Genomic DNA, 26,673 nt, shown 5'->3' with positions numbered 1-26,673 from the left:
GTTTGACCCCAGTACTCTTTCCTGCCATGGCAGGGGGTCAGACTTGATGATCTGCTCAGGTCCCTTCTGACCCTACCAGCTATGAAACTATGAGAGGTGGTCTTAGTTCAAAAGCTATATTAACCCTGATAAATGAGTAGCATTGTCTCTTAAGCCAGTGGTTGTCAACTGAGGGTACACATACCCTAAGGGGTTCTTAAAAAGGTCATAGGGGGGTACACAGAATGAATGAGAAAAAATTATTAGAGATACACCAATACATTGGTCCCATTGGATTGGCACCAGCATAAGGAAAAGTGACAGTATCGGCAATTGGCTTTTTTGACTGATGTGGCCAATAGTGTGGCTGATAAATGCCCTGTGCGTGCCATGCGCTCAGCCACAGCACAGCACACAGGCGACCAGGCATGCAGCCTGGAAATGAGGAAAGCAGCCAGGTCTGGCTGGTAAGGTTGTTGTAAGGGAAGGGGTGTGTGGCAGGCAGATTGAGGTAAGGGAGGGAGTGGGGCTGGGGCAGGGGCAGGCGTTGTACAGCTGGACAGAGCATGGGATGGAGCCACGGCTTGTCGGGGGGAGGGGAGGGATGTTCCCACTGCTGCATGCACCCTGGGAGGGCATGGGGCGGGGCGTGTGCCCCCAGATCTGTACAGAGGGCTAGGGCAGACTGCTGCTGTGGGTTGGGGCTGTGCCAGGTTCTTCCTGGCAGAGGTTGGGCCGGGCTCTGCTTAGGGTGGGCAGCAACAGTGCTGAGAGGGTGGGGTTGAGGCAGCTATGGTGAATTTTGGGGTGACTGCTCCCATCCCAGCACTGCCACTGCCTGCCTCAAGCACAGCCCGGCCTATCCCCTCTGCTCCCTGCCAGGAAGAGCCTGGCACTGCCCCTGGCTGCAGCCCACAGCAGCAGCCGCCCTTGCCACATGCCCCCCATGCCCTCCTGGGTGCATGCAGTAGTGGGAGCCACCTTCCCCCTTCCCCACCCCCGCACCCCTGGACGAGCTGCTCATGGCTCCATCCCACAGTCCGCTCTGGCTGTGCAGCCCCTGCCCTAGCTCCGCTCCCTCCCTCACTGAGGGGGCCTCAATCTGCCCCCTCCATGCCCCTTCCCTCCCCCCTTGCCTGTTCCCATGCAACAGACTTACCAGCTAGACATTGCATATATTAATTAGTGTAGACTGCCTTATATCACATAATTGGTAACGTTAAAAGCAAGAGAAAAATATAAAGGGATATATGAGCTGAAACTTTGAGACAGAAGGGGTACCTTTGTTAAAAAAGGTTGAAAACCCCTTCCTTGACCTGTAGTAGAACACTTCCTATGGCTTTTGAAGTAGTCTTTTTTGGGGCAGAAAAATTAACTGTTTCTTTAAAAATGTACAAATAGACAAAAAAAAAAAGAAAAAGAAGAAGCTTATTTTGCCCTTAGTCCTGCCTACTTTGGGCATGCAGAGCTCCTACTGACTGCAGTGAGAATGTGGGTTACAGAATACAAGAAAATTGTATTTCTTAAACCAACAAAACTGAAGTTGAAAGAGCTGCTAACAGTGAAACTGCTGTTCATCTGAAAAAGTACTGTAGCTTTTGCATATTAAAAAAAGTCGAAAATATTGTTTCGGACCATAACTCAGACACAGCAGGTATTCTTTGTGAGAGCTGAAAATGCTGCACATATTTAGAAATGCAGCTTATTAAATCTAGTTCCTCTTTGATTTATCTGCCAACTCTTGTTTTCAGTAATGTGAGTTTCTTCTGCAGAAACTGATGTCACAATTATTTAAAAAGAACAAGGATTTTTTTTCATTTCTTTCTTTGTGTTGGTGATGGTCACTGTGTTATCCAGGATTTGTATAGAGTGAATTTTGTCTGTATTCAAAAGTGCAAGCCTATGGCACCTATAGACATACATTGAGCTGCTCCAGTGCACTGTAACGACCATGCTTCTAAGCAGACTCAATTAATCCAGTCTGTTGGAGTGCTGTAATTACTGCAACGTCATGTGCATAAGTGTCCCTGTGCTGAAAAATGGTGGCGGAGGTGCTTTAACTAAAGGTCAGTGAGCTTCCCCTCCCCCCGCCTCCTACAGTACAGATATTCTCAAATATATATTCTCAAAAACAGCAAGATTCTCAAAAATGATCAGTGATACAGATGGATGAGGGGAAATTCCAGCTCCAAAAACATTAATGGCCAAACTTTCACTGACTTCATCAGGACCAGGACGTCACACCTGAAAGGGACCTAGTTTTCAGAAGGCAGATTTTTTTTCTGTTTTCAGAAAAAAGACACCCTCTTTTGAAGTCCCTCCTGGTGGACACCCAGAATCAATAGTCACTTATAAAAATCTAGGCCATACTTCATGCCCTGAGAAAGTAGAAGCTGCATAAACAGTACTTAGAATTCAGGTTTTACCACAGAGTAATGGAGAAACTCTTTGAATACTGTATTTGTGTAAATATGCTGGATTATAACCTTGGAAACAAAATCCTTGTTTTTGCATTGGACAGGTATAGCACAGGGAACAGATTTTGGGCTCACCCTGGCCCTTCTCTGGGCAAATCTCCTATTAAATTCCACGAGGACTGTAGGATTGGGCCTCGGCGTATCTACTTGTGCGTTTTACTGCACATTAAACTAAACTAATGCACAGTAAAGTGTTACTTTCTACACGTGTGGATCAATTACGGCACAGTAGAGTAATATAAAGTGTCATTTGCTACTGCTGACCAATACAGCTACCAGCCAGTGGTGCTTTACATTAATGCTCATGAATGCACATGTAGATGCTGACTTGGGAGCAAATTGCTCCCTGTCAGCTCAGGTGGCAGGGGACTACAACTGCTGCTCTGCTTAGGGGCAGGGTAGGAGCTGTCCCCAGCTTTAGGGGCAGCTCCAAGAGACATGGAGCTGATCCTGGAGCCAGGGCCAGCTGGCCCCTCAGAGCCTGGGGCTAGCTCCAAGCTCTGCACCACTTAAAGTTGGCTCTAGTCAAGGCCAGCTTGCCCCCCTGCCCTGCTTCAGAGCCCAGGCCTGACCCCCTGGAGCCTCCTGCCAGCCCAAGGCTGACTCCATGTGCCCCCTGCCAGCCTGGGGCTGCCCCCATGCCTCCTGCCAGCCCTGACCAGACCCTGGAGGTCCCCTTGGCTGCTACAGGGGGGCAGAGCAGGGCAGGAGCAGCCCTAAACTAGGCTGTTCCTATTGGGCTCAATTTGCTCCTAACCCGCAGAGTGGAGCTGGGGCCAGGAGCTCCTTGATCCTGGGGTAAGGGGACATTGTCCCCACTTGGGCTTTGGTGGTGGAGCCTGCCCCAGCAGCTGGTAGCTCCTGCAGGGAAGGAGCAATCTCTCAGCCCCTGCTCTGCAATTGTGGAACCGGGGCCAGGAGCTCCCTGCTTGGGCAGAGTTTCATAGTTTCTAGGGTCGGAAGGGACCTGAGCAGATCATCAAGTCCGACCCCCTGCCATGGCAGTTCCCTGCCTAGCCTGGAGCTGGCTGGGATCTGCCTCAGACGGGGACAATTCCTGGCCAGCCCTGGACTGTGGTGGGGGAAGTCTGTATGTACAGCCTGGATCACTGGTAGCTGCCCTGCTGGTGGATTGAAGCAGGGGACTGGGACCTGCCCCTCCCCTGCAGCTCTTTCTATGTTCTCTGCCCCCGATTAGGGAGCCAGGGCTGGGAGCTCCCTGCTGTTTTCCCTGCCCAGGCTCCACCACTAGGGAGCAATCTCCCAGCCCCTGCCAAGAGACGGCTGTCTCCTGGCCCCAGGCTCCCTGCCAGCCCCTGGGCTAGCACCCAGGGGGAGCCTAGAGCTCCACCTGGATGTTGCAGGAGGTCAGAGCAGGGTGGGAACAAATCTGCTTCCAAATGTGCACATGTAGATGCCTGCCCAGAGTGGTTTTACTCCAGAGTAAATTACTCTGGCTTAAACCCATCCAGTAGCTTTTGCATGTGTAGATGCACCCACTGGTGAGGTAATTAGCACCACCCATTTGCTTTCATTCTGTGTGCTTAACTTTGGCAGTTAGGCAGAGTAGATGGTATAGTGGGGTCCTGAGTATCTGCCCCAGCAGCATTTTCAGACTCTCCAGACACAGAAAATCTGGGAGTGGTGATGGGGTGTGGTTTTAGGACTATTATAATTGTTCATTCTGTATAGTTGCTGGGGTCATTATGTGTGGAGCAGCAGTGACTGGGTAAGGGTTATTACTGCAGTGGTTGTCCTAAGCTAGAGCTGAACTGTATAGACATTCCTCTGAGAGTACCTGGGAGCTGGACTCCCTTCCCCCACCTGGGAAGGGGCAGGCTGTTAGGTGGCATTTGGCAGCTGCTGAAAAGCAGTAGTTGCCACAGACAGCTGGGGAGGGTTCCTGTCCTGACAGAATGCCACTGTCCTGCCAATCGGCTGACTGGTGGGAGTGGAGGTATTCTCCCTTGGTGGGAACCCTCCTGGTTCTTCCCTAGAAGAGGATAGCCCCATTCCTTGCACTCTTCTGGGCTGATCTGGAAGAGTCCCAAGAGAGGGGCGGAGAACTCAGCTGCTGCGACAAGGCTTTAAAAGTCTTGCTGCAGCAGCTTGACAGCCTGCATTGCCCCACACTGCACTGGGTCAGCTGAGCAGGGGGGATGGCAACTGAAAAGCTGGTGTGGCTGAGAGCAGGGTGTGCGGAGGCTTCCCTCAAGCTGGACTCCTGGGCCCTCCAGCTTTTAAACTGCCACCCTTGCCTCTCAGCTGAGTGGTGGGAAGAGGCAAAGAGAAGCTGGTGTGGCTGAGAGCCAGGCTTGCAATCCCAACTGCCGGCCACATCAGTGTTTCAATTGCAACCCCCACTGAAGGAGAAGTAGGCGGGGGCCAGTGCTTCCTGCCTTTGGCTCCCTGTGCCCAGCACCTAAGCAGAGGGAGTGGTGCAGCAAAGCTCCTTCTTGCTTCTCATACTGGAAACTTGGAGGTGGGAAGCAGGTGGAGAGCAGCTGGCAGCTGCTCCTTCCCTTACCTCCCAGTCTATGGGACAGTTGGGCCCAGCCATTCCCCATGCCTTCTCCAGTCACCCTGGTTTTGGGAAAGCAGGGAGCCCTTCCCCCATCTCCACTCCTTCTGATCCGTGGGAGGAGTTAAGATGGAGGAAGTGTGTAGATGTTCAGTCTCCTGGGAGAAACTCTTCTGGGAGCAATTTAGCCCTGGTTATTGCTGAGTTATTTTTTCCCTGGAGTGGCCATCTTGCTGTGAGAGAAAAAGTTTGAACATCTGCACACTTTTTTTGTACCAGAAGAATGGCAATTCTCCCAGTAGAAAGAACCTGACTGTCTGTATATAGCTACCATGGTAGTGACAGAGCTGGGACATGTGTTCCTGTTGCACAGGCCACTGTCCCATTAGGCTACTCTCCCTAAGCAGACTTGGCCCCCCAAAAAATTTAATTTACAATAGTTTGCTTTGAAATGTATCTAGAATACAGTAAACACATAGCCTTAGACTTTACTGTTAATAAGTGTTTTTGTAAACTTTCCAGTTCTTTAAACTGTGTTTATAATTGAACAGTACCATCATTTGTTTGTATTCCTTGCCCTGAAATGTTGATGTTTTTTCACTGTGAAAATTCTTAGTTATGATCAACAGAATGAAAAGTAACTTAATGAATTTGAAACCTGGCAAAAATGTAAATGCTTTGCAGCAATTCGTGTCCATCCTAGTTTCTTGGTCCAGAGAAAACAGTAATCACTACAAAGCTTTATTTATTAGTAGTATTTATGTTTTACCAGAGGTTCAAGCAATCTTCAGTACAGGTTCTGTTACTTGCTACATAAATACATAGTAAGTGTTTGATGAATACAAGTTAGTTAAAATGTTTTATATTAAGTGTATGCACCCCCCCCACATATGCATGCGTGCATGCACCCCCTCTTTAAACGAGCATTATTGGAATTGTTAAGTGAAGCACTCAGAAGTTAAGAAATGGAAGAATTAAGGTTGCTCCTACAACTTGAATTCAGCACCTTTGCGTGTGAGCTTTATGAGACAGTCTATAAATTACACTCTTCCTTATCCAACCAGGTCCAGTTTCCCCCTTCTTCCTCCAGGCATAGTTTTTCTCACCACTACAGGTCCAGTCTTACCATTTTCCATGTTACAATCTAGTATCTTCCTTCATCCCAGTCCATTTTTGTCTCCTCTGCATTTAGATCAGACAGCTTCCTGTTCCAGCTGTGTTGGTCTTAGCAGTATCAACTCTTGGATCTGGGAGGGGTTCAGGGATACTCACTGAAGATACAATCTTCATACCTGTAATTGCTAAAATCTAAGCAATCTCTATTAAGCATGTGCAAACAGTCAGTTTTAAAAGCTTATAAGGTAGCCAAATATGAACAGATATTCATGGGGTAACAAAAAGCACATCCCTGACACACAGGCCTTCAAGCCCTTCTCTAAAGCATAGAGGTATTACAGCATTTTATAAAAAGGTTTCAAGAATTTTTAACATGATCAAAACATTGTATTTGCCCCTAGCCATGTTCTTAGAAATGGCCAAACCATTTTGGCTGAAATGTTCTTAAAAAATCAATAATTTCAACATGTGGCAGACACTTTTTCTCCCCCAAAATGTGTGTGGCACAATTCTAAGCAAATGTAAACAAAATTCTGTAATAGGAAGTACCAGGCAACATAAGTAATAGGTGATGCTGCCAGCATTACCTACATCCAACACTAGGAGAGTATTTGATCTTGATTTTTGTGGCTGCACGCAAGTGCAGTGGTTTTGCCTGACCTAGCACTCTTAGGCCATAGCCATTGTTTATCCTTGTCTGCCCTCGATGGCCAAAGCAAGCTGGCTGTAGTCCCCTGCAGGGAAAAAAAAAGTCTTCTCATTAAGGGAGCCTGGAGCTGTATGTCAGAAAACAGCATAACTTGTTTCCTTAACTTGGTTCCTGGCCTTAAGCAAATGAGGCCAGACATTAGAGTATCCCCTGAAAAGTTACACTAAAATATTTACTCAGAGTAGCAAATGTTTACAAACTGTTTCAAAGTCCTGCAATGTTTAGCGTGTGCAATGCACTGTTTTATGTCGGAACGTTTGCGTGAAAGCATGGTGCATGGCACACAGAAATTAAATGTGTAATGTCTCCTGAAGTCCCCAGTTAGCAGGTCCATAGGCTCACTGCTGCTTGTAGTTGCTATGGTCTGTATTTTAAATATGTATTGCTCTGTTTCTTTAATGAAGATGAATGATCTCTAAATTGCATATGGGAACCAGCCCAGAGACCTGCTTAGAGCAGTTCTCCCAAAAGGCACTTCATAATTTACCCTAACATTACAGTATACTTAAGCCAGCGAGGAGAGTTGCTTTTGTCTAGCCCAGCACTTTTTGCTTTATCTATATTTCCAGGCTTGCAGTACTGGAAGTCCTCAATTGGTTACTATCTGGTCCGAAATTGTGGAATACTCTTGATATGTACTCTTATCCCTGTCCCTTATACCTGTTTGTTCTTAGCCAGAGCCTGACCCTAGGCCCATTCAAGAAGAGGAAACATTTCCATTGACTTCAATGTGTCAGGACAACATCTTGAAGCATTCTGAGTTTTAGACACTGGGATGTGCCTGGAGGAGGTAGTGAGGCTGATCCTTTATCTTCCTTTGATGCAGGATCATGATAGGGAATGGCACTGTCATTTAAAGAATAATGAACACCTCCTGTCTAACGAATTAAAGAAAAAACTCTGATGCTTGAAAATTGTAGATGGAGCTATGTCTAGCCTTCTGCTGTCATTTGCCCTTGTTCATCCTCTTTGATGTGTTCTTTGCTCCCCGTTACATCTTGTCGCCATTTAGACAGAAACCTTCTGGGGCAAGGACTGTTTTATAAAATATTTGTACAGGACCCAACACTTTGAAGTTTTGATCCTGATGTGGGACTCAGGGCACTACTATAACACACACAATGAAAATGATAATTGCCTTACTGTGCTGCCACATGATTTATTATTTTGTGTTGCAGGAAGAAGAAAAGTAGGTGAGGGCTTGGTGTTGAGTGAAAAACTGCAGTTTGGCAGACAAATTAGTGACAAAAGACACACAACTCAAAGGAGCCAGTGATTACATTTTGTATGTAGGGTGCGGGCTATAGTGAAAATGTGTGGGGCACTGCTCAGTAGTGTTGTAGGGAAGGTAGATAGGGCATAGACATGTTGGGATGCAGGGCATAACTAGTTAAAGTCCTATTGAGGGGATATAGCCAGTAAGCAGCCTCCTTTACACCTTGGAGACTGCAGCTACTGTCTCAAAATGGCTGATCCACAATCTGGTTCAGGGAAAGGAAATTCCATCATCATGCACAGCATTTGCACTCACAGGAATGAATGTTTGTCACTTCAGGTTACTGGGACAATGCAACATGGTGCATCTACACATGCCCCTGACTGCGTAGTACCTGTTGATACTGTGCAGTCTCAGAGGCTCACAGGTCATTTCTGACTCTATATGGCTGTGGTGATGAACTACAGCAACATAGCTCATTACTACAACAGCATAGTGGCAGTGTCATGGTTAGTGTCTGCCGATGCTCCATTGCCATAGCGACGTGCTGTGTCACTAGCTCATCATTACAGCACTGTAGCATCTCATGGAGATGCGCCCAGTATAAGCAGGCAGTCTTATAGCAGCTTATTGCCATCTTACTCTTTTTGAGTGCTCAAAGATGAGAAAACTTGCCTCACAGTGGTTTCACTTCAGATGCTTGAGACTGCTATTCTCTTCTGTAGGTTGGGCTTTCTGTTTGGATTATATTCCCATCTACAGAGACAGTCCCTGCCACACAGAGCTTCCAATAGATCAAATAAAGGGGCATTGTTCAGTTGTATCTTTATAATTTACTGATTGTTTTTCCAGTTATAATAAATATTTAAATTCCACATAGAAGGAAGGAACAGGGAAGGCAAAAAACATGCCTACCTTTTTAATTTGACTAAGCACAGTATCCTCTTATGCAGATAAATGCAGTGTGTATCCATTAGCAGTTATACTCCCTAAAATGAAACATGTTGCTCAAAAGAATTCCCTTCTATGTATAATAACAGCTGGCTGCTAATAGTTCCCAAATCCTACACTAGAACCATCCATTATATGCTAAAAGTAATTAGCATAACAGCCAATCAGAGTGCTTCAAGTATGGGGGAGCGCTGCCGTGATTCTGAAGCCGCACCGAGGACCAGACCGAGGGTGGGCGGGTGGAGGCCATCGGTGGCCTTGGCCCCTCTGCCCCGCTCCCTGCAAGAAGCAGAACAATGGCAGCATGGGACGATGGGTGTTGGCACAACATCCCGGCTCTGTCCCCCGCCGCCCCCCAACATTCTTGAAGGGCAATTATTGGCTGGTGTTAAAATAAATTCTAAATACCTATACATTTTGGTGTTTGATTTGGGGTCTTTTATCATGGAAAATCAGAGCTGCCCTTGCCCCTTTCTCTCACCAGGACATGGGTCCAGCTGCAGTTGTCACCCCCACTGCTTTGTGGTGCTGAGCAGCCCTGATATGCTGGTGCCCTGCCCATGCCATTGCCTCTCACTCCTGACTCACAGCCCCACCCCCACATCCCTGCTGGTGCTCCTCACTCCACAGCCTCCTGGCCCTGCTGGTGCCCCTCAGTCCCCGCCCTCCCTAGCCCTGCCAGAGGGGGGGCCCCAGCTGCCAGGGCTATGGAGAAAGAGACCCTGGTCTGCATCCCCCTGCCCCCACAGCAGTGCCCAAACCCTGGCCACTGCCCAAGGGAAGCAGCAGCTGCTGTGATGGAGCGGAGCGCAGAGCCTGGCTCCCCCTCTCCCATATGTGGCATGGGCAATGTGGAGCCCATCATGGGGCAAGAGAGGGCAGATGCAGGCTGCCCGCTGTGGGCTCAGGCTCACCACCTGCTGTCCTCTCCCCAGGGTCCCCGCAACCCAGTGCAGCAGGGCAGAGTGGGGCTGGGTTGGAAAGCTCTTTGCTGCCTCTGGGAGCTCTATGCTGCCAGGGCGAGGTGCCCCCTGCCTGCCGAGAAGTAGCAAGGGGCACAACTCTGTGCTGCTGCCCCTGCTGCTGCCAGGTGGGCAGGGGGTGCTTCACCATGGGTGTGTGGGGCTCTTGGCAGTGGCACCAAACTTCCCTGCCTTACTTCTACCCTCTTGTGCTGGATCCTGCTGGCTGGGCTGCATTGGCCCAAAGGAGGGCAGCAGGGCGGGGAGCCCCTGCCACATGCACAGATCTGGGGGGCATATGCCCCCCATACATCCTTGGGAGTGCATGCAGTAGTGGGGAGCCAGCATCCCCATCCCAATCCTTGCCCAGGCCCTGTTTCCACACATTTCAGTCCCAGGCCCCAAGCCCCACATACTACTCAAGCTGGGCAGCAGCCCCTGCCCTGCCCAACTCCCTCACTATGTGCACCTCAGTCCCCCTTCCTTCCTCCCAGTGCTGCCAGGTTTACTTGCGGGAGCTGCTCTCCAGGCTGCCTGGTGGCCATGTGCATGTGTACACGCTCAGATGCACATAGCGCCCCCTGCTGATTGCCCTTCTCACTCCCTCAAGCCACTTACAGGCTGGAACACTGCCAGCCTGCAAGCCCTACCTCCCCACCAGTTTTCCATGATTTTATCTGTTAAAGGAGAAAATCTAGGTTTTTCTCTGTAAAAAGAAAATCCAGGTTTTACTGCATTTTTTGGTGGCAAGCGGGAAAGCTGGGTCTCTGATGATATTACATTACAAATTCATTAATGCAAAGGCATCAGACTGGTGTGTCTGTGTGTAAGGTCAAGATCTCATATTGTAAAGCAGTCAGTGAAGAGCAGTGCTACGGTACAAAGTTTTGCTGCATAACTATGTCAGCATTGTGTTTAAAAACCCTCCTCTCCTAGCTGGCATAACTATGCCGCTTCAACCCAGAAGTAGGCACAGCTGTCCCCACTGAAGAGTGTTATGTTTTCAGCCTGGCTTATGTTGTTTTTGGGGAGATGCTATAGATTTGCTATCAGAAAAAACTGGCTTGGTATATGCTGTGCCCCTCAGTATACGCTCTCTTGGAAATGCAGGTAGGGCTTCCTGACATAGCTGTGTTGGCATAGCTATAATAGCAAACACCCGAGCTCCCAGCATGGGCCTGAGGCTATTAGCCCTGCATGGTGATGATAGTTCATAACAGAAAACCGCACCTTTGCCATCAGCAGCCTCAGACCTCCCCTCTGTGGCACCCCACAGGAATCTCTGTGAGTAATCAGTGTTTCTGGAAGTGAAGTAATTAATTTACTTTATATAGTGGAACTTGCATTGTCTGGTTGTTCTAATCCATACCATAGGCGCAGTAATCCTCCCTTCAGCTGCAGTGGCAGGAACCTTCATTACTTCCTAACTGTCTGTACCACTTTCCTTTATTTCTTTTGATGAGGGCCAAGTGTGAAAAAAAGACATGTGAATAGTGCAGCCATTTTAGCATCACTATTTGATTTACTCTCCCATTTATTAATAAGCCCATATTGTCTCCAGTTTCTTCTTTCCCACCCCAGTCTATTTATTTTCCTTAACTCCTTTACATCATTTTAACTGCCTGTGATTTTTGCTGCTCTGATCTTTCCCCCAGAATATTAACTGATACTTGGAGCCAATTTCTTTGCTGGGGTAAACATCCAAAATTTTATTGATGTCAAGATAGCTCTGCCAGTTTATATCAGCTGAGAATTGTGCCCTGAATGTTTTGTTTGGTTCTTCTCCACATCTCTATTTCCAGCCCAAGTCAGTTTGTTTATTATTGTCGGATCTTGGTGCATTCCTTCACATTTGTCCCTTGCTTCCTATGCATGATGCAGCAAAATTACAGGGTGCCCAAGATGTTTTTCAACACTTGTAGGTTTTGACATTTCCCCACAGTCTTGACATGTCCCCACTTCTCTAATGGAGGAAATCCTAAATTAATTTTTGAATGGTTTACAAGACAGTCCATTTTGTTTTATTTCATTTTTTATTCTTCTGGGCTTGCATTCCAGCATTAGTGGTGATGGGTCTCAGTATAGAGTTTATCCTGGACTCCCTCTCCAGAATCTTTTGAGTAGCAGAACACCATATAATCTATCTTATGCTTTGCTGTGTTTTTTAAGTTTCTAGGGAATGGGGAGGAGATAAAGAGAATGAGCATCATGATTTTTGGTTGAATCAGATATTTTTCTTAAAGATGCCTTTCAGTCCAACTATAACAGTATTTAATGTAGGTCAGATTTCTGGGTTAAATTACTGGATTCTATGCCTTTAAATAGCATCAGTAAATGCAGCTGTATTAAAGCTAGTGGCACTACATCAGTTTATATCAGCTAAAATTCTGACTCTCAGGTTTTACTTCCATCTTTAATTCCTCAATTCCTTCTACTAACAACATGTAAGAAACTTCCATAGTTGGTGTAATGCCTTCGCTGTTGATCGTCGTGCTGATATGTGGCATCGGTTTTTAAATATCTTTTGTTTTGACTTGTTTAAAATAAGAGTAGGCTATATATTGAACATGGATCATTTCACCAGGCACAGAACTTGTAGTGTCTCATTAGGAATGAATCTGCCAGTAAGATTCTGCCAGATCTAACAGTTCTTAAGGGCCAGGTTCCTTGCACAGAGCAGTGGAATTATTTTAACAGCTCTTTGAAACAGATAAACATGCAGACTGTTTTTCAGGAGTCCTAGGGAGTGTGCATGCTATCAGGGCAAGCTACTGTTGTAATAGAAGTGATGGAGAGCAGGGGGAGAACATTATCATGTCATTTTATATGCATCTGCACTGTATGCCACAGTATTGTAAAATACAGAAGGTACCCTTTTTTGCATTTCTTTGCAGCATCTGCCACGGCAGTTCATGTAACAAAGACAGGCCTTGTTGTACAGTAGAAACAGTGGGGTTTCTTAACGAAATGCCATCAAATGGTAAACGGTCCCATCCCTCTGCGTCCACCTGAATCTTCTTGTGAATGCCCCATGTTTTATTAACTTAAAAATGTTGTAACATGAGGATCAAACAGAAAAGTCACACTCTGTGCATAGAAGATATGCAAATCAATCCCTTTCCCATTTACAATCCATCTGAGCATAGTTAGATATTAGCTAATTCACATCAGCTATGCAATCAGTCAGTCAATCAATCAATTTTATTAATACATAAATAATAAATGAAATGGAAAACATCTTTGGATGATAGACTTGAAATTTCTGGGGCCACGTCTTAAGTATGGAATGTTGAACTGGGCCTTACAGTTCGTTCTGTAACAGTTGCTATTAGGGGTTCACCGATAAAGATTCTCTTGGCTGATACCAGTGGCTCATTATTAACCAGCCATATTGGCTGATACCTATCCAATAGCCAACTTACAGGAATACAGCCAGGCAGCATGGAGAGCAGCCTCCTGCCGGTAAGTCTGCGGGGGGAAGGGGCACTGGCAGGGGGCGGGGTGCAGATTGAAGCCCCACGATGAGAGAGGGAGTGCGGCAGGGGCAAGCACTGCCCAGCTGGGGTGGTGAATGCAACCCTAGGGTGGGGGGGGGTGGGGTGGGGCGCGGGATGGAGCTGCGGGTGGCTTGTCTGGGCAGCATGGGGGAGGGGTGGGGGACAGCTCCCTGCTGCCATGTCGCCCCCCCAGGGGAGGCATGGAGGGCATGTGCCCCTCTGGATTTGCGCACGGGGTGAGGATGGGCTGCCCACTGTGGACTCAAGGCCAGGAGCTGTGCCAGCCTCTTCCCAGCAGGGGGACTGGGCCGGGGTTGCACTTAGGGTAGGTGGGGGTGGGGTGGGCTCAGCTGCAGCAGAGCACAGTGTCCTAAGTGGGGGTGGTGCTAGGGGGAGCTTTTGGGGGCTATGGCTATCTCAAAATTCCCCATAGCTGCCCCTCCCAGTGCCCCTGCTGCCAACTGCTCTGAGCACAGCCCTGGCCCAGCCCCCCTGCCAGGAAGAGGCTGGCACAACCCCTGGCCCTGAGCCCGCAGCAGGCAGCTCACCCTCACCCTGTGCACAAATCGGGGGGGGCACATGCCCCCCATACCTCCCCCAGGGGGCCACACAGTGGCAGGGAGCCATTCCCCTCCCTCTCCAGCTCCTGGATGAGCTGCCTGTGGCTCTGTCCCATGCCCTGGCCGGGCAGTGCCTGCCCCTGCCCCACTCCCTCCGTCACTGTGGGGGCTTTGATCTGCCCCATACCCCATTCCCTCCCCCTTGCTCCTTCCCCCCACAGATGTACCAGCAGGATGCCGCTCTCCAAGCTGCCAGGCATTTATCAGTGATATCAGCCAAAAAAGGCTGATTGCTGATCATGTTAATTTTCTGGTTAATGGTGTTGATCAGCTATATGACCTATATATCAGCACACCTCTAGTTGCTACAACAAAACTGAGCACTTGGTTATGTCATCCCATAAGAATTTGATCAGGCTTCATTTTTATCTGTCAGAGAATTACAGGTCATCTCTCCCTCCCAGGCAGACCAGGGGAAGAAAATATCAAACACTTTTTAGTGGCCACTGAGTAGAAGGTAATAGGTTCATGTCCTCTCAGGAAGTTCTGAGGTTCCAGCTAATGCATTGTCATTCTATGGAAGCAAGTTATCCAAAATGTTATCAAGGAAAAGAAGGAAATAGTAGGAACAGTTATTTGTAGTGGCAGAAACTCAGCTTAATCAAATTCCTTCTCCATCATCTGCCTCCAAAGTAATCAAGCAAAGTTATGATAAAAGAAAGCTACTTAAAATGCAGACTGATTACATACCAACACTAGCACTCAAATCTACTTGCACATACTGATTTGCAGGATGAACTCCTGTCTACCAACTCCCAGTCTCAGTGCACTTCTTGCCTGTTACAGGGTTTTTGACTCTAACAATCTTTGGGCCCAGATCTGCAAAGATATTTAGGTGCCTCACTCCCATAAATGTAACGGTGAAACACCTTTGTGGGTCTGGTTCCTAGTGCTTTTCATCTTTAGGAGTCATGGGATTATTTTTGAGTCTTCACTTTTATTAAAAAAATAAGTTCCAATTTCTCTATTGTTGCAGAGACAAGCCTGAGAATGAAAACCCTAAAAGATAACAAATAAAAAGAACCCCAAAGCTGCAATTAAAAACATATGCATATACATGCCTCATGATATATAAGCTAATTTTGGCATTTGGGGTTCAGAGCTTGAATAGATTTTTGAATGCTTGGACTATTCTTAACAACGATGCTTCCAACAGTCACAAAATCTGAAAAGATTCAAGAGTTATTGCCAAGTGATAACTGATATATTACTATTGTATTGTATTCATATACTTTTAAGGAATATATATCTTTATAGAACATTTGATAAAGGAATAGTAAACCAAAGTCATTTAGATTTGGAAATAAAGAAAAAGGAAAGTATCTTCCTGGGAATGAATGGTGACAAAATAGTGTAATACTGGGGGGGTGGCAGGGAGAGTTTGTATTATTTGTTGATTCTTGCTCAATATTTCCTCTCAGGGCTGCCCAACTGGCAACACATGGGCTGTATGCAGCCTGCAAGAGGTTAACTTTCAAACTCTAGGCTCTTGCCTAGCCACTGCTCTCCCCCATCAGTCCAGCTGCAAGAGCAGCTGGCATCACTGGGCTCCCCCTCCCTCCTCCAGCTTTTGCTGCCTGCCTCAGCCCCAGGGAGTGGGGTAGTGCAGTTCACTGCAGTCTGGGGAGCTGAGGGTGAGTCTGGGGCATATGGGCATGCTGTACAGCAGGAGGAGGAGATGGATTGGGCATGTGGCACAGCAGTGGGGGAAGGGTGTTTGTGGCACCTAGTGTAAATAGTGTGGGGGAGCAGGGGGCGGGCATGGGTATATAGTGGAGCTGCAAGCAGGGAGGTTCCTGTGCAGTGCTCGCAAACGTGTGGCCTGGGAGCCCTGTGGCTTACCTGATGCAGCCTATGGGAACAGCTGCTGCTGGTGTGGCTTGCAGGGCATTTGTCCCTCAGCTGCTTAGAAGTTGGACAGCCCAGCTCTGTGCAATATAACAGGCACCATAATGCTGCCACTTAGGGGATATGAAGTGGACAGAGCTCTGCTGAGTAAGTAAGTGCTGGTCATGGAATTTAAAACTGGAAGGGGCAGCGTTAATTTATAGGATTGATTTATTTCCCCCCCCCATGTTTCCCCAAAGCAAAGTCAGAGCAGAGGCTTGTCCCATTATTCATTTGCATGTGCAGTAGCGCACTACAGCTCTCCCTCTTCAGAGAGGCAGATTTTCCCTGCTGTCTCTGCCGCATTTTTGCAAGATAAGCATACAAGTATCAGAAGGCCACTCCTGACTTAGCATAATTTGATAAAGAGCTGCATGCCGTCACTGCTGCTGCAGTAGAGCTGGCCTGCTTGTGTGGACATTGCATAATAACCCTGGATTTGTAATGTGGCTTTGTAAAGCAATGCTTCCATCATAATGGTTCCGTTGTCAGTGTGTCAGTTCTGAAGAACTTTTACATTTTCAGTTGAAAGAACATTTTTAAAATAGACTTTGGGTCTGCTTCTGTTAAGATTTCCACTTTAATCACTTTTCTGACATAGGACATCCCTATGATCAAGTAGGCTATTTTGATCACTTGGCTGTATTTGTACACTACTCTTTAAAATCAACTACTCTATCTGTGCATGTGTCATCTGATTTTACGCTGTATGTGAGGATGCAAATGCAGACGTCTAAGGTTGGGATAAAGCCCTCAATCTGTCCATAGTGCCTGTAGTTCTGTTTAACTGAACTACTTCAGCTGCTTATGTTCAAATCATAATAGATTTCAAGGTGCTTTTAGATGTAAATACAAAGATTCCAAATCATCCTTGAAACAATTATTAGTTCATTGCACATGAATGTAACACTGCCTCTAAACACAGCTGTCAGCTCTGCATAAATGGTAAGGGCTTTAATCAGATCTTTGATAGTAAGGGCAAAATCTTCAAAGCTGCATACATGAAATTAGACACCTAAAGCAGTGGCTTATTTATCAGAAGTACTGAAAGGAGAGGCATTTACCCATTGCAAGCAATGGCAGCCAATGCAGAGATTCATGTCAAGTTATATAAAAGCTAATCTAGTCCCTGCTTCTCTCTTATACAGAGAATCAAAATGTCTCTGATATTTTTTCCAGTGAGTTGCACAAAATGGAAGACGATAGTATAAAATACCCTTTTGTGGCTATTGAGATTTGTCAATGGAAGAAAATGGTATGAAAAGACTAAACAAAGGATATGCTTGACTCTCTTTCAGAAAAAATGATTCCTGTAACTGAATTTCGTCAGTTTTCTGAGCAGCAGCCAGCATTCAGGGTCCTGAAGCCATGGTGGGATGTGTTTACAGACTATCTCTCAGTAGCCATGCTGATGATTGGTGTGTTTGGATGTACATTACAGGTAAGTTAAAGGTAGTGTCATCTAAAATGCTGTTATTAGGGGTGTTCAGATGACAGAATCAGTTACAGACTTTATTAGAAGGATATTACAGTACCATATTTGCTTTATCCTGTAATCATTGCAGGTTTCAGCAGGCCTCAGTGGTTTGAATAGATCAGTAAAACACCATGGAGCAGACCTTAACTATTTTAAATAGGTCAGTGATTCTCAACCAGGGCAATGTGGCATCCTGGGATGCCTTAAAATCCTTTCAAGGGTGCTGCAGAGTGCCATGCAGTGTTAGCACTGTAAGGTGTATGAACATGATTCACAAGATAAACCCAGAGATTTCAAATAGGAATATATAGTATTAAAAACATGCTGACCTGCTGTGGTCTTTCTGAATTCTTTACAACAGAAGACTCCCTCTGTTATTTTTCTGCAGTCAAAAATGAATGAAAACTAGGAGCACCTTGAGTCTAAAAATGTTGAGAACCACTGAAATAGGTGTTGTTCCATTGACAGCGTGGGTTGGACTTGATGATCTTTTAAGGTCCCTTCTAGCCCTTAATTTCTATGATTCTGTGATATCACCAGAGTTGGTCAGCTGGGGATCTGGTCTTTTTGCCTTCTGGGCAGTTTTCGAGACAGTTTTGCATAGCAAAGCTGACTAGATTTCAAATCTTGTTTGTTCACTTTGTTGTTATCATTTAAACCACTCTTAAAACTTCCCTTTTGTCTTGTTCGCATTTAGCAGACCTTGATATTTTTTTTCTCACCATGTTTTGAATAGATTTGGCAGGAGCATTCTTATTTTACTCAGGACCACCCACAACTAATAGCTAGGCCTCCTCCAGTCCATAACATCATGGAGGATGCTTGTACATAAACAACTGATGTTACTGTTATTCTGGGTTAATTAAATGTTGCTGTAGAGCCAAAACCTAAGGAGGAACAGAAAACAATGTCCAGGTTGGATGTACTTGATTTCAGAACATCTGCTTGGCGCAGTATGTGTTCCCAGCCTTTCATTCACCCATCCATTCATCACCGATCTACTCTGCACCCAACTGTGCAATAAGGGAAATAAAGGCTGGTGGCGGGGTAACTTCTTTCCCAAGCCTATAGAACAGTCAGAAATCTGAAATATGGAGCATGTGAAACATGTCCTATATTTTCCTGTTTCACTCCTACCCTTTTCTACATGGTTCTGTTTCTTAGCAGAGCTTATAGGTACGTAACTCTGGAGGGGTCCTTGTTGGCCAGCAAGTCCAATCCACGCATTTGCAGCAATTGCTAACCCAGGTAATTCCCAAACCCTCACCCATAACTAGAAGGAATGATATTTGAAACACCAGGATCACCTATAACGTGACATATGTAAAAACAGGGGACAATAAGGACACTGCCAATACCCAGCCACTGCAATGGCATGGAAGTGTCCTAGAATCATAGCAAATTAGGGTTGTCAGGCACCTGAGGGAGGTCATCTAGTCCAACCCCCTGCTCAAAGCAGGACCATCCCCAACTAGATCATTTCAGCCAGTACTAACCTCCAAGGATAGTGATTCCATCACCTCTCTAGGTAACCCATTTCAGCGCTTCATCACCCTCTTAGTGGTTTTTCCTAATATTCAAACTAAACTTTTCTTGCTGCAACTTGAGACCATTGCTCCTTGTTCTGCCATTTGCCACCACGGAGAACAGAAGTAATCTGTTAGTAGACCATGCTGCACACTACAGAGGAAGACAACTCTCCCAACCCCTCACCTTCACAGTCTGTGACAGGCCATGTTTGGTGATAGGTTATGACCTCTGGTTCACTCTTACTGATACTATTGGATCCAGTAATGTTTCTAATATGGATCTGGCATTCTCTAGGATTATTCAGAAGTGGAGTTAAAGGAACGTTGTTCTTTGCTGGCTCAGATTGGCAGAGCTCCCTTGATTTCAGTGGAATCCTACTTATTTACACAATAGAATATTTTCCCAAACATTTAAATGATAATATCTCAGATTGGGCACTGTGCATGTGGTAGTCTTGCGTGTATGCTATAGTCCAAAAGTCTTTTGGGTATGAGTCAAAAACTGAGGTGCATGTTACAAATCTCTCTTCACAAGGACACTTTTTGGGCCAGCAGCCAAGTATTTGGTGAAGCTCAGGAAGCATAATTTCTGTCACTTGCCTGTTAACTGTTTGACTTAATTAAGCATAGGGAAGTGCAGTGTGCCAACAACACAGAACAGGCAAATGTTTCTATTTCTATTTCTAGCAAATGTGTAAAAATATTGTTTTGATCATGGGCCAGATTATCAACTGGTGTAAGCAGTGAAGCTCTTTTACCTTCACAGCAGCTATTCCCTTTTACCCCATCTTGTAGTTTACCCTGTTAGTTAACTAACTTGGATTGGGCAATCCAAATTAAGAGCACACTTCCTTTTTGCAGTGTAGACACAGCCAAAGACAGGGCTACTCTTTCGGAGGCTTGTTGCACGTGTATTTATATATATGTAAAGAAGTATTTGGAATAATCTATCTAGTTCTTGGCCTATTATTGAGAATGTCATTGGCGCATAACAAATAATGCTCATATAGACTTTGAACCTAATCCCTGAAATAGAACTAGGTGTACGCTCTTCCAACGATACATCAATTATCTGACGGTGCTGCTGATGTAACAGTGATCACACTAGACATCATTAGTAAATAGTTTGAAAAAATAATTTTTGTCTGTTTCAGGTCATGCAAGACAAGATAATATGCCTTCCAAAGAGAGTACAGCCTTGGCAGAATGACTCTTACAGTCCTAATGTATCCACTACAGTCCCCAATACAACCCTATTTCCTCCACCTAAACCATCCACTCCTCCTGCTACTGTTGAAATGAAGGGACTTAAGACAGACTTAGACCTTCAGCAATATAGCTTTATAAACCAAATGTGCTATGAACGTGCCCTGCATTGGTATGCAAAGTATTTCCCTTACCTTGTCCTTATACATACTCTGGTGTTCATGCTGTGTAGTAACTTCTGGTTCAAATTCCCTGGGTCAAGCTCAAAAATTGAACACTTCATTTCAATCCTGGGGAAATGTTTTGACTCTCCCTGGACAACAAGGGCCTTATCTGAAGTGTCTGGAGAAGACTCTGAAGAAAAAGATAACCGGAAGAACAATATAAGCAGGTCAAATACTATCCAACCTAGCACGGAAGGCACTTTGGTCAAAACTCAGTCCTTAAAATCAATACCTGAAAAGTTAGTTGTGGATAAGGGGACAGTAGGGGCTCTGGATAAAAAAGAAGGAGAACAGGCAAAAGCATTGTTTGAAAAGGTGAAGAAATTTCGACTGCATGTTGAGGAAGGTGATCTGCTGTATGCTATGTATGTTCGCCAGACTGTACTTAAAGTTATTAAATTTCTTATCATTATTGCTTACAACAGTGCATTGGTTTCAGAAGTTCAGTTTACAGTAGACTGTAATGTTGACATACAGGACATGACAGGCTATAAGAATTTTTCCTGTAATCATACTATGGCACATCTTTTCTCCAAACTTTCCTTCTGCTACCTGTGCTTCGTAAGCATCTATGGATTAACGTGCCTTTACACTTTATATTGGCTCTTCTATCGTTCATTGAAGGAATATTCCTTTGAATATGTTCGCCAGGAGACTGGGATTGATGATATCCCAGATGTTAAGAATGACTTTGCTTTTATGCTTCACATGATAGATCAGTATGACCCTCTTTATTCAAAGAGATTTGCTGTGTTCCTGTCTGAAGTCAGTGAAAACAAACTGAAACAACTGAACTTAAACAACGAATGGACAGCAGATAAATTGAGGCAGAGGCTACAAACAAATGCCCATAACCATCTGGAACTGCAGCTTTTTATGCTCTCAGGACTTCCAGACACAGTTTTTGAAATTACAGAGCTTCAGTCTCTAAAGCTTGAAATCATTAATAATGTTATGATACCAGCAACTATTGCGCAGCTGGACAATCTCCAAGAGCTGTCCTTACACCAGTGTTCTGTGAAGATCCACAGTGCTGCACTGGCATTTCTGAAGGAGAATCTCAAGATCTTGAGCGTCAAGTTTGATGACATCAGAGAGCTTCCGCCTTGGATGTATGGACTCCGAAATTTGGAAGAGCTCTACTTAATTGGCTCTCTAAGTCATGATATTTCCAAAAACATTACTCTTGAGTCTTTTCGGGATCTTAAAAGCCTTAAAATTCTTTACATTAAAAGCAATGTGTCCAAAATCCCACAATCTGCAGTTGATGTTTCAAGTCACCTTCAAAAACTGTGCATCTATAATGATGGCACCAAGTTAGTGATGTTCAATAACCTGAAGAAAATGGTTAACTTGACTGAGTTAGAGTTGGTTCATTGTGATTTGGAGCGCATACCTCATGCTGTTTTTAGCCTTCTCAGTTTGCAGGAGTTAGATTTAAAGGAAAACAACCTCAAATCAATTGAAGAAATAGTTAGTTTTCAACATCTGAGAAAACTTACAATCTTAAAGCTGTGGTATAACAGTATAACCTATATCCCAGAGCATATAAAGAAACTCACTAGCCTGGAACGTCTTTCCTTTAGTCATAACAAAATAGAGGTTCTTCCATCCCACCTATTCCTATGCAACAAAATTAGATACTTAGATTTGTCTTACAATGACATTCGATTTATTCCACCTGAAATAGGAGTGCTGCAAAGTTTACAGTATTTTTCTATCACTTGTAACAAAGTGGAGAGTGTGCCAGATGAGCTGTACTTTTGCAAAAAACTCAAGACTCTGAAGATTGGGAAAAATAACTTGTCAGTCCTTTCACCTAAAATTGGTAATTTAGTATTCCTCTCCTACTTGGATATTAAAGGCAATCACTTTGAAATTCTCCCACCTGAACTCGGAGAATGTAGGGCTTTGAAGCGAATTGGCTTGATTGTAGAGGATACCTTGTTTGAAACTTTGCCTTCTGATGTCAGGGAGCAAATGAAAGCTGAATAATTTACTTGCTTTTCCTCAAAGTTACAGAAACGTGCTTCTACCAAATACATTAACTAAATGATGGCCTAGTTTGATCATGCATTTACTTTTGTGTTTATTTTATTTTTTCCTTTTGTCCTTTTGACACAAAACTATCTGTACAAACAAATGTGGAGTAAGAAGTATGTATATTTTTTAATAAAATGTTCTTGTATTTTTTCACTGTTTTAAAATATTTTTAAGTTTGTTTTGCGCTGATGACAAGGGCAATATCGTAATTTTTTTGTATCGGCTAAAGCAAATGGTTTTATCAGCTGTTTTTTAATTTTGGCTAGAATTGATTGCGGGTGGGGAGGGCACTGCAAGTTGCATGCCTTGGGTTGTGTAAGTTTTAATAGATGAACATAATGTCTCCTTAATCACTGTCAGTCTCTGAAGAGGTTCTCTTTAGAGGGCTGATTGCATATGGTGTTCACCCTCAACCCTTAGTGGAAGCTCAATAAGTCTGTTTTAGAAATCTCCATCCAGATGTGTATATTCTGCAAAGATGACTATATACATGCTGTTCTACCATGGTCATAAAACCCCATGCATCCATTCCCCAACCAAGGTCCAGTTCTACAAGATAAGTGCTCCCGAATCCTTCTAAGTTCATTTTCCCGAAGGGTACTTTCAGTTTTGTAGGACTGGGATTCTAGGGAACTGCAAGTCTATGAAACTTTGGACAAGAGAACAAAATTGTATTTTGGCAGCTAACATGTACAGTACTTGAGCTTGGTTGCATGTTACCAGGCCTGGTAGAGGAACATTTACATATCTCCAGAAACCAAATTAAAAAAAGTAATCAAATATTACCATTTCAGAAGTCTCAGTATAGCAGGGCATAGTGATGACAGTGAGTTTGTTTTAATCTTCTACCTAATAATTAGATTGGAAATTATACGATTGGAAGTCTGTTTGTTTAAAATAATGTAATTAACCATAATACATTTACATGACTGTGCATCAGGTTAGAAATTCTGTCAGCTAATCTATGTTAAATTATTTTATTGACTACTCCTGTCATTTCCTTTTTCCTAAGGCAACTTGGCAGGTATTACCCATTTTAATGCTGTGTGCTACTCAAAAGCTAATTTATGCTTAATTAATAAAAATAATCATTTTTATAATAAACTATTCCCTGGAGGTCTCCTCACCCACTGTACAGTGTATTTAAATTATAATGCAGGCACCAGTTAATTGCCCAGTGTGGATAGCTAGAAATAAGCCCTTCCTTCTGCAGGTGGTGGTGCTATTTATAAAATTGCAGGGTCTTGGTTGCTAGTTGTTAAAAGGTACATGAAACAGTAGCTAGGTGATTGTCAGGGTGATTGCTTTTAGATTTTTCATTACTGCCAGCATTGGTTTTCTGTCTTGAACTGCCGTTAATCTAAGTTTGGGGTCTTGGTGCAAAAGCATGTTGTTGCTTTATGGGTCTGACAAAATGGGATGGTGAGATGGGGAAAATATGATTTTTCTCATGAATCCAGAGTGTACTATGTTTATCCAGAGTGTATCCAGTTAGTAGACTCACTGTAGTGCTAAAGTCAGACTTACTTCTGCTTCTTGGGAATATTCTGGAGAAGATCCATGATCCATATGATTCATTGGAGATGGGTCAGGCATGAAGGAATCAAAACAAGCTTCTTTAAAGGGGTTTATTTTTTGTTCAGTATTCTAATACTGATATGGCTATTGCAAAAGCTCTTACTCATATATGGAATGCACTTATAGGAACTGCTTGGCAGTATATGTACGCTAAATGTGCTTCAGTTTGATGTAATGTGGGGGAGAGAAATGTTTCATTGCTCATTTTAACTTAATTATGTAAACCAAGTGCTGTAGTTCCTGATGAATGTAAACTGTATAAAATGTCCAAGTAATCAGTGAAATCTGTATAGTAAAATCTTACTTAGATCTGAAATTGGGGATTATATTTAGGGCTTTGGGGAAAAAATCTTTAAAATGTCTATGATTCTACGGTTTTTCAAAAACATAACTTATTATGTGTCTTATGTTGTTTCGCTTGAATTTGTGATGTCTTCTGAACTGAAATTGTGTATCCTCTCAGTTAAATCTAAGGTGAGGTCTGCACTGTTCTTTTGCTGATTTAACATGTCAATTAGGGGCATGATTTTTTTAACCGATTATAGTTAGTGCAAACCTTGTATGGATCCAGTTGTATGGGTATAGATGCACCTAATACTGGTGTAGCTTGTTCCTGTTCCAGCACAGGAATAAGGTATTTTGGCATTGGGCAATTTATACAGATATAACTGTATCCACACTAAGAGTTGTACTGTTTTAACTATACTGGTATTGTTAACTGGCACAATTTTTGTGTAAGATAAGTCCTTAGGGTCACAGTGAATGATAAAATATCAAATTATTGTTATGAAACAAACTCAGGTAAATGCACTGTTGACTTTTTCTATACTTAATATCTAGTCTGTGGAGTGTGTTTTTAAAACTGTATTACAGTATTCTAGTAATGCTCTATCTAAGAACAGATTATTTCCTAGTACTATTCAAAATCCAGGAAAGATTGCATATGTAAAAGTGCCATATTTACTCAGTGATTCATTTACTCCTTATATGTATATTTACCTGCAACTACACTAGAAAAACTTTCTGTGAAGTATAATAGAACAAATTGACTTTTTTGATAATATTATAGGCATGGGCATATGTAATTATTTATATTAAACAGGTGCCTAACAACTAATAAAATCCCAGCATATAAGCAAAACATTTTTACATCATTAAACAAACAAAAAGAAAATCATTCTTTGTAATGGAAACAGATGACCGATTGTGGGTCAAATATAAGAAAACTGCCTTGAAAATTGTACTGCTCTGGAAAAACAGGTATGCTATATGATCAGAATCTTAATATGTTTGTGTCCCCCTTTGTGGCAACAAATATTAATATTTGTATTGAACTGTTTTATCTAGCCAGTCTGGCTAACTCATGCACATTCATATGGGAGAGTATGTATTTTGTCTCGTATGACACATTTCTGGCATTTCCATTAATGCACATGGCGATGTGATGACAAGACCTGAAAGACTGTAAAAAAAAAAAAAAAAGCTTTGAAATTAAGTCAAATGGACAAGCATATTAATCCAATAGCAAGAAATTTAATATGGTAATATACTTGCCTGGTGTTATTGCAGTACAGAACACACAGGAAAAAAATAAATTCTTTTGTAAATTGAAACCCTGAAAGACTACAAAGTGATCATTTGTTTGGGAAACATATTTTTGTTTTTAATCATAAACATTGCTTTGATTTAAGCATTTTGGGGACAGTGGAACAAGTAAGCTTTGAAATATGTCAACAAAACTGTAAGGATTCCCAGTCTGACCTCTCCAACAGACAATAGAAATTTTTCCAGTAATTCCTGCAGCCAGCCCAGCAATTTGTATCAGGGTATATATAGTGGCCTTTTTCATTAGTCATATTTCCATATCCTGTTGTCTTGTGTTCTGACTGAATTCTAGGCAGCACACAGTTGCCTTTCTTATCCCCCGCCCCTGTTTAAGTCAGTTTACATATTCATCATGTGTTGTGAGTTTGTTCATAAAAGGCTTCTGTGGGTTGTTTTGGGGTTGCAACGTTCCAACCCTTTGTAGCTTAATTTCAATAAGGATATTGGCTCTCATATCTGATTCATTGTGTGTGTGTGTGTGTGTGTGTGTGTGTGTGTATATGTAGGTAGATAAAACATACTTCCAATGTATACATTTTCTTGTACATTTCTGGTACGTTTTCTTATATGAGATGAAATCAGGATTGAATCAGGATTCACAGTGACCTAGACAAATTGGAGGACTGGGCCAAAAGGAACCTCATGAGGTTCAGTAAAGACAAGTGCAAATTCTTGCACCTAGGATGGAAGAATCCCATACACTGCTACAGCCTGGGGACTGACTGGCTAAGCAGCACTGTGCAAAAAAGGATCTGTATGTTGCAGTGGACAATAAGATGGATATGAGTCAGCACTGTGTCTTTGTTGCCAAGAAGGCTAACAGCATACTGGCCTGCATTAATAGAAGCATTGCCAGCAGATCGAGAGAAGTAATTATTCCTTTCTATTCTCCACCGGTGAGGGCACATCTGGAATACTTTGCCCAGTTTTGCCCCTCCCCCCACTATAGAAAGGATGCAGACCATGAGCAACATGTGCCTCTGGAGGCTGGGGGGCACAGTGACTGCCCACAGGCTGCAGCGGTGGCAAAGGTGTGGTGGTGGCAAACAGGGAGCTCTTGCAGGCAGCCGCAGCGG

At 43.9% G+C, this 26,673-nt stretch overlaps 1 protein-coding gene across 1 annotated transcript in view; it reads left to right on the top strand.

Annotated features, from left to right (window-relative positions):
• LRRC8C (leucine rich repeat containing 8 family member C) overlaps positions 1–25,474 on the top strand; it is a 31,868-nt gene extending 6,394 nt beyond the window's left edge. The window contains exons 2-3 of the mRNA XM_019531136.1: positions 17,234–17,376; positions 20,096–25,474. Of these exons, the coding sequence (XP_019386681.1) occupies positions 17,239–17,376; positions 20,096–22,366 (2,409 nt within the window). The 5' untranslated portion in view covers positions 17,234–17,238 and the 3' untranslated portion in view covers positions 22,367–25,474. The remainder of the gene's footprint in view (positions 1–17,233; positions 17,377–20,095) is intronic.
• Positions 25,475–26,673: the final 1,199 nt, after the last annotated feature.

The sequence above is a fragment of the Crocodylus porosus genome, unplaced genomic scaffold (genome assembly GCF_001723895.1).
Source record: "Crocodylus porosus isolate Cpor-Errol unplaced genomic scaffold, CroPor_comp1, whole genome shotgun sequence".
NCBI classification, from domain to species: Eukaryota; Metazoa; Chordata; order Crocodylia; family Crocodylidae; genus Crocodylus; species Crocodylus porosus.
This window is presented reverse-complemented; position numbering and strand designations above follow the sequence as displayed.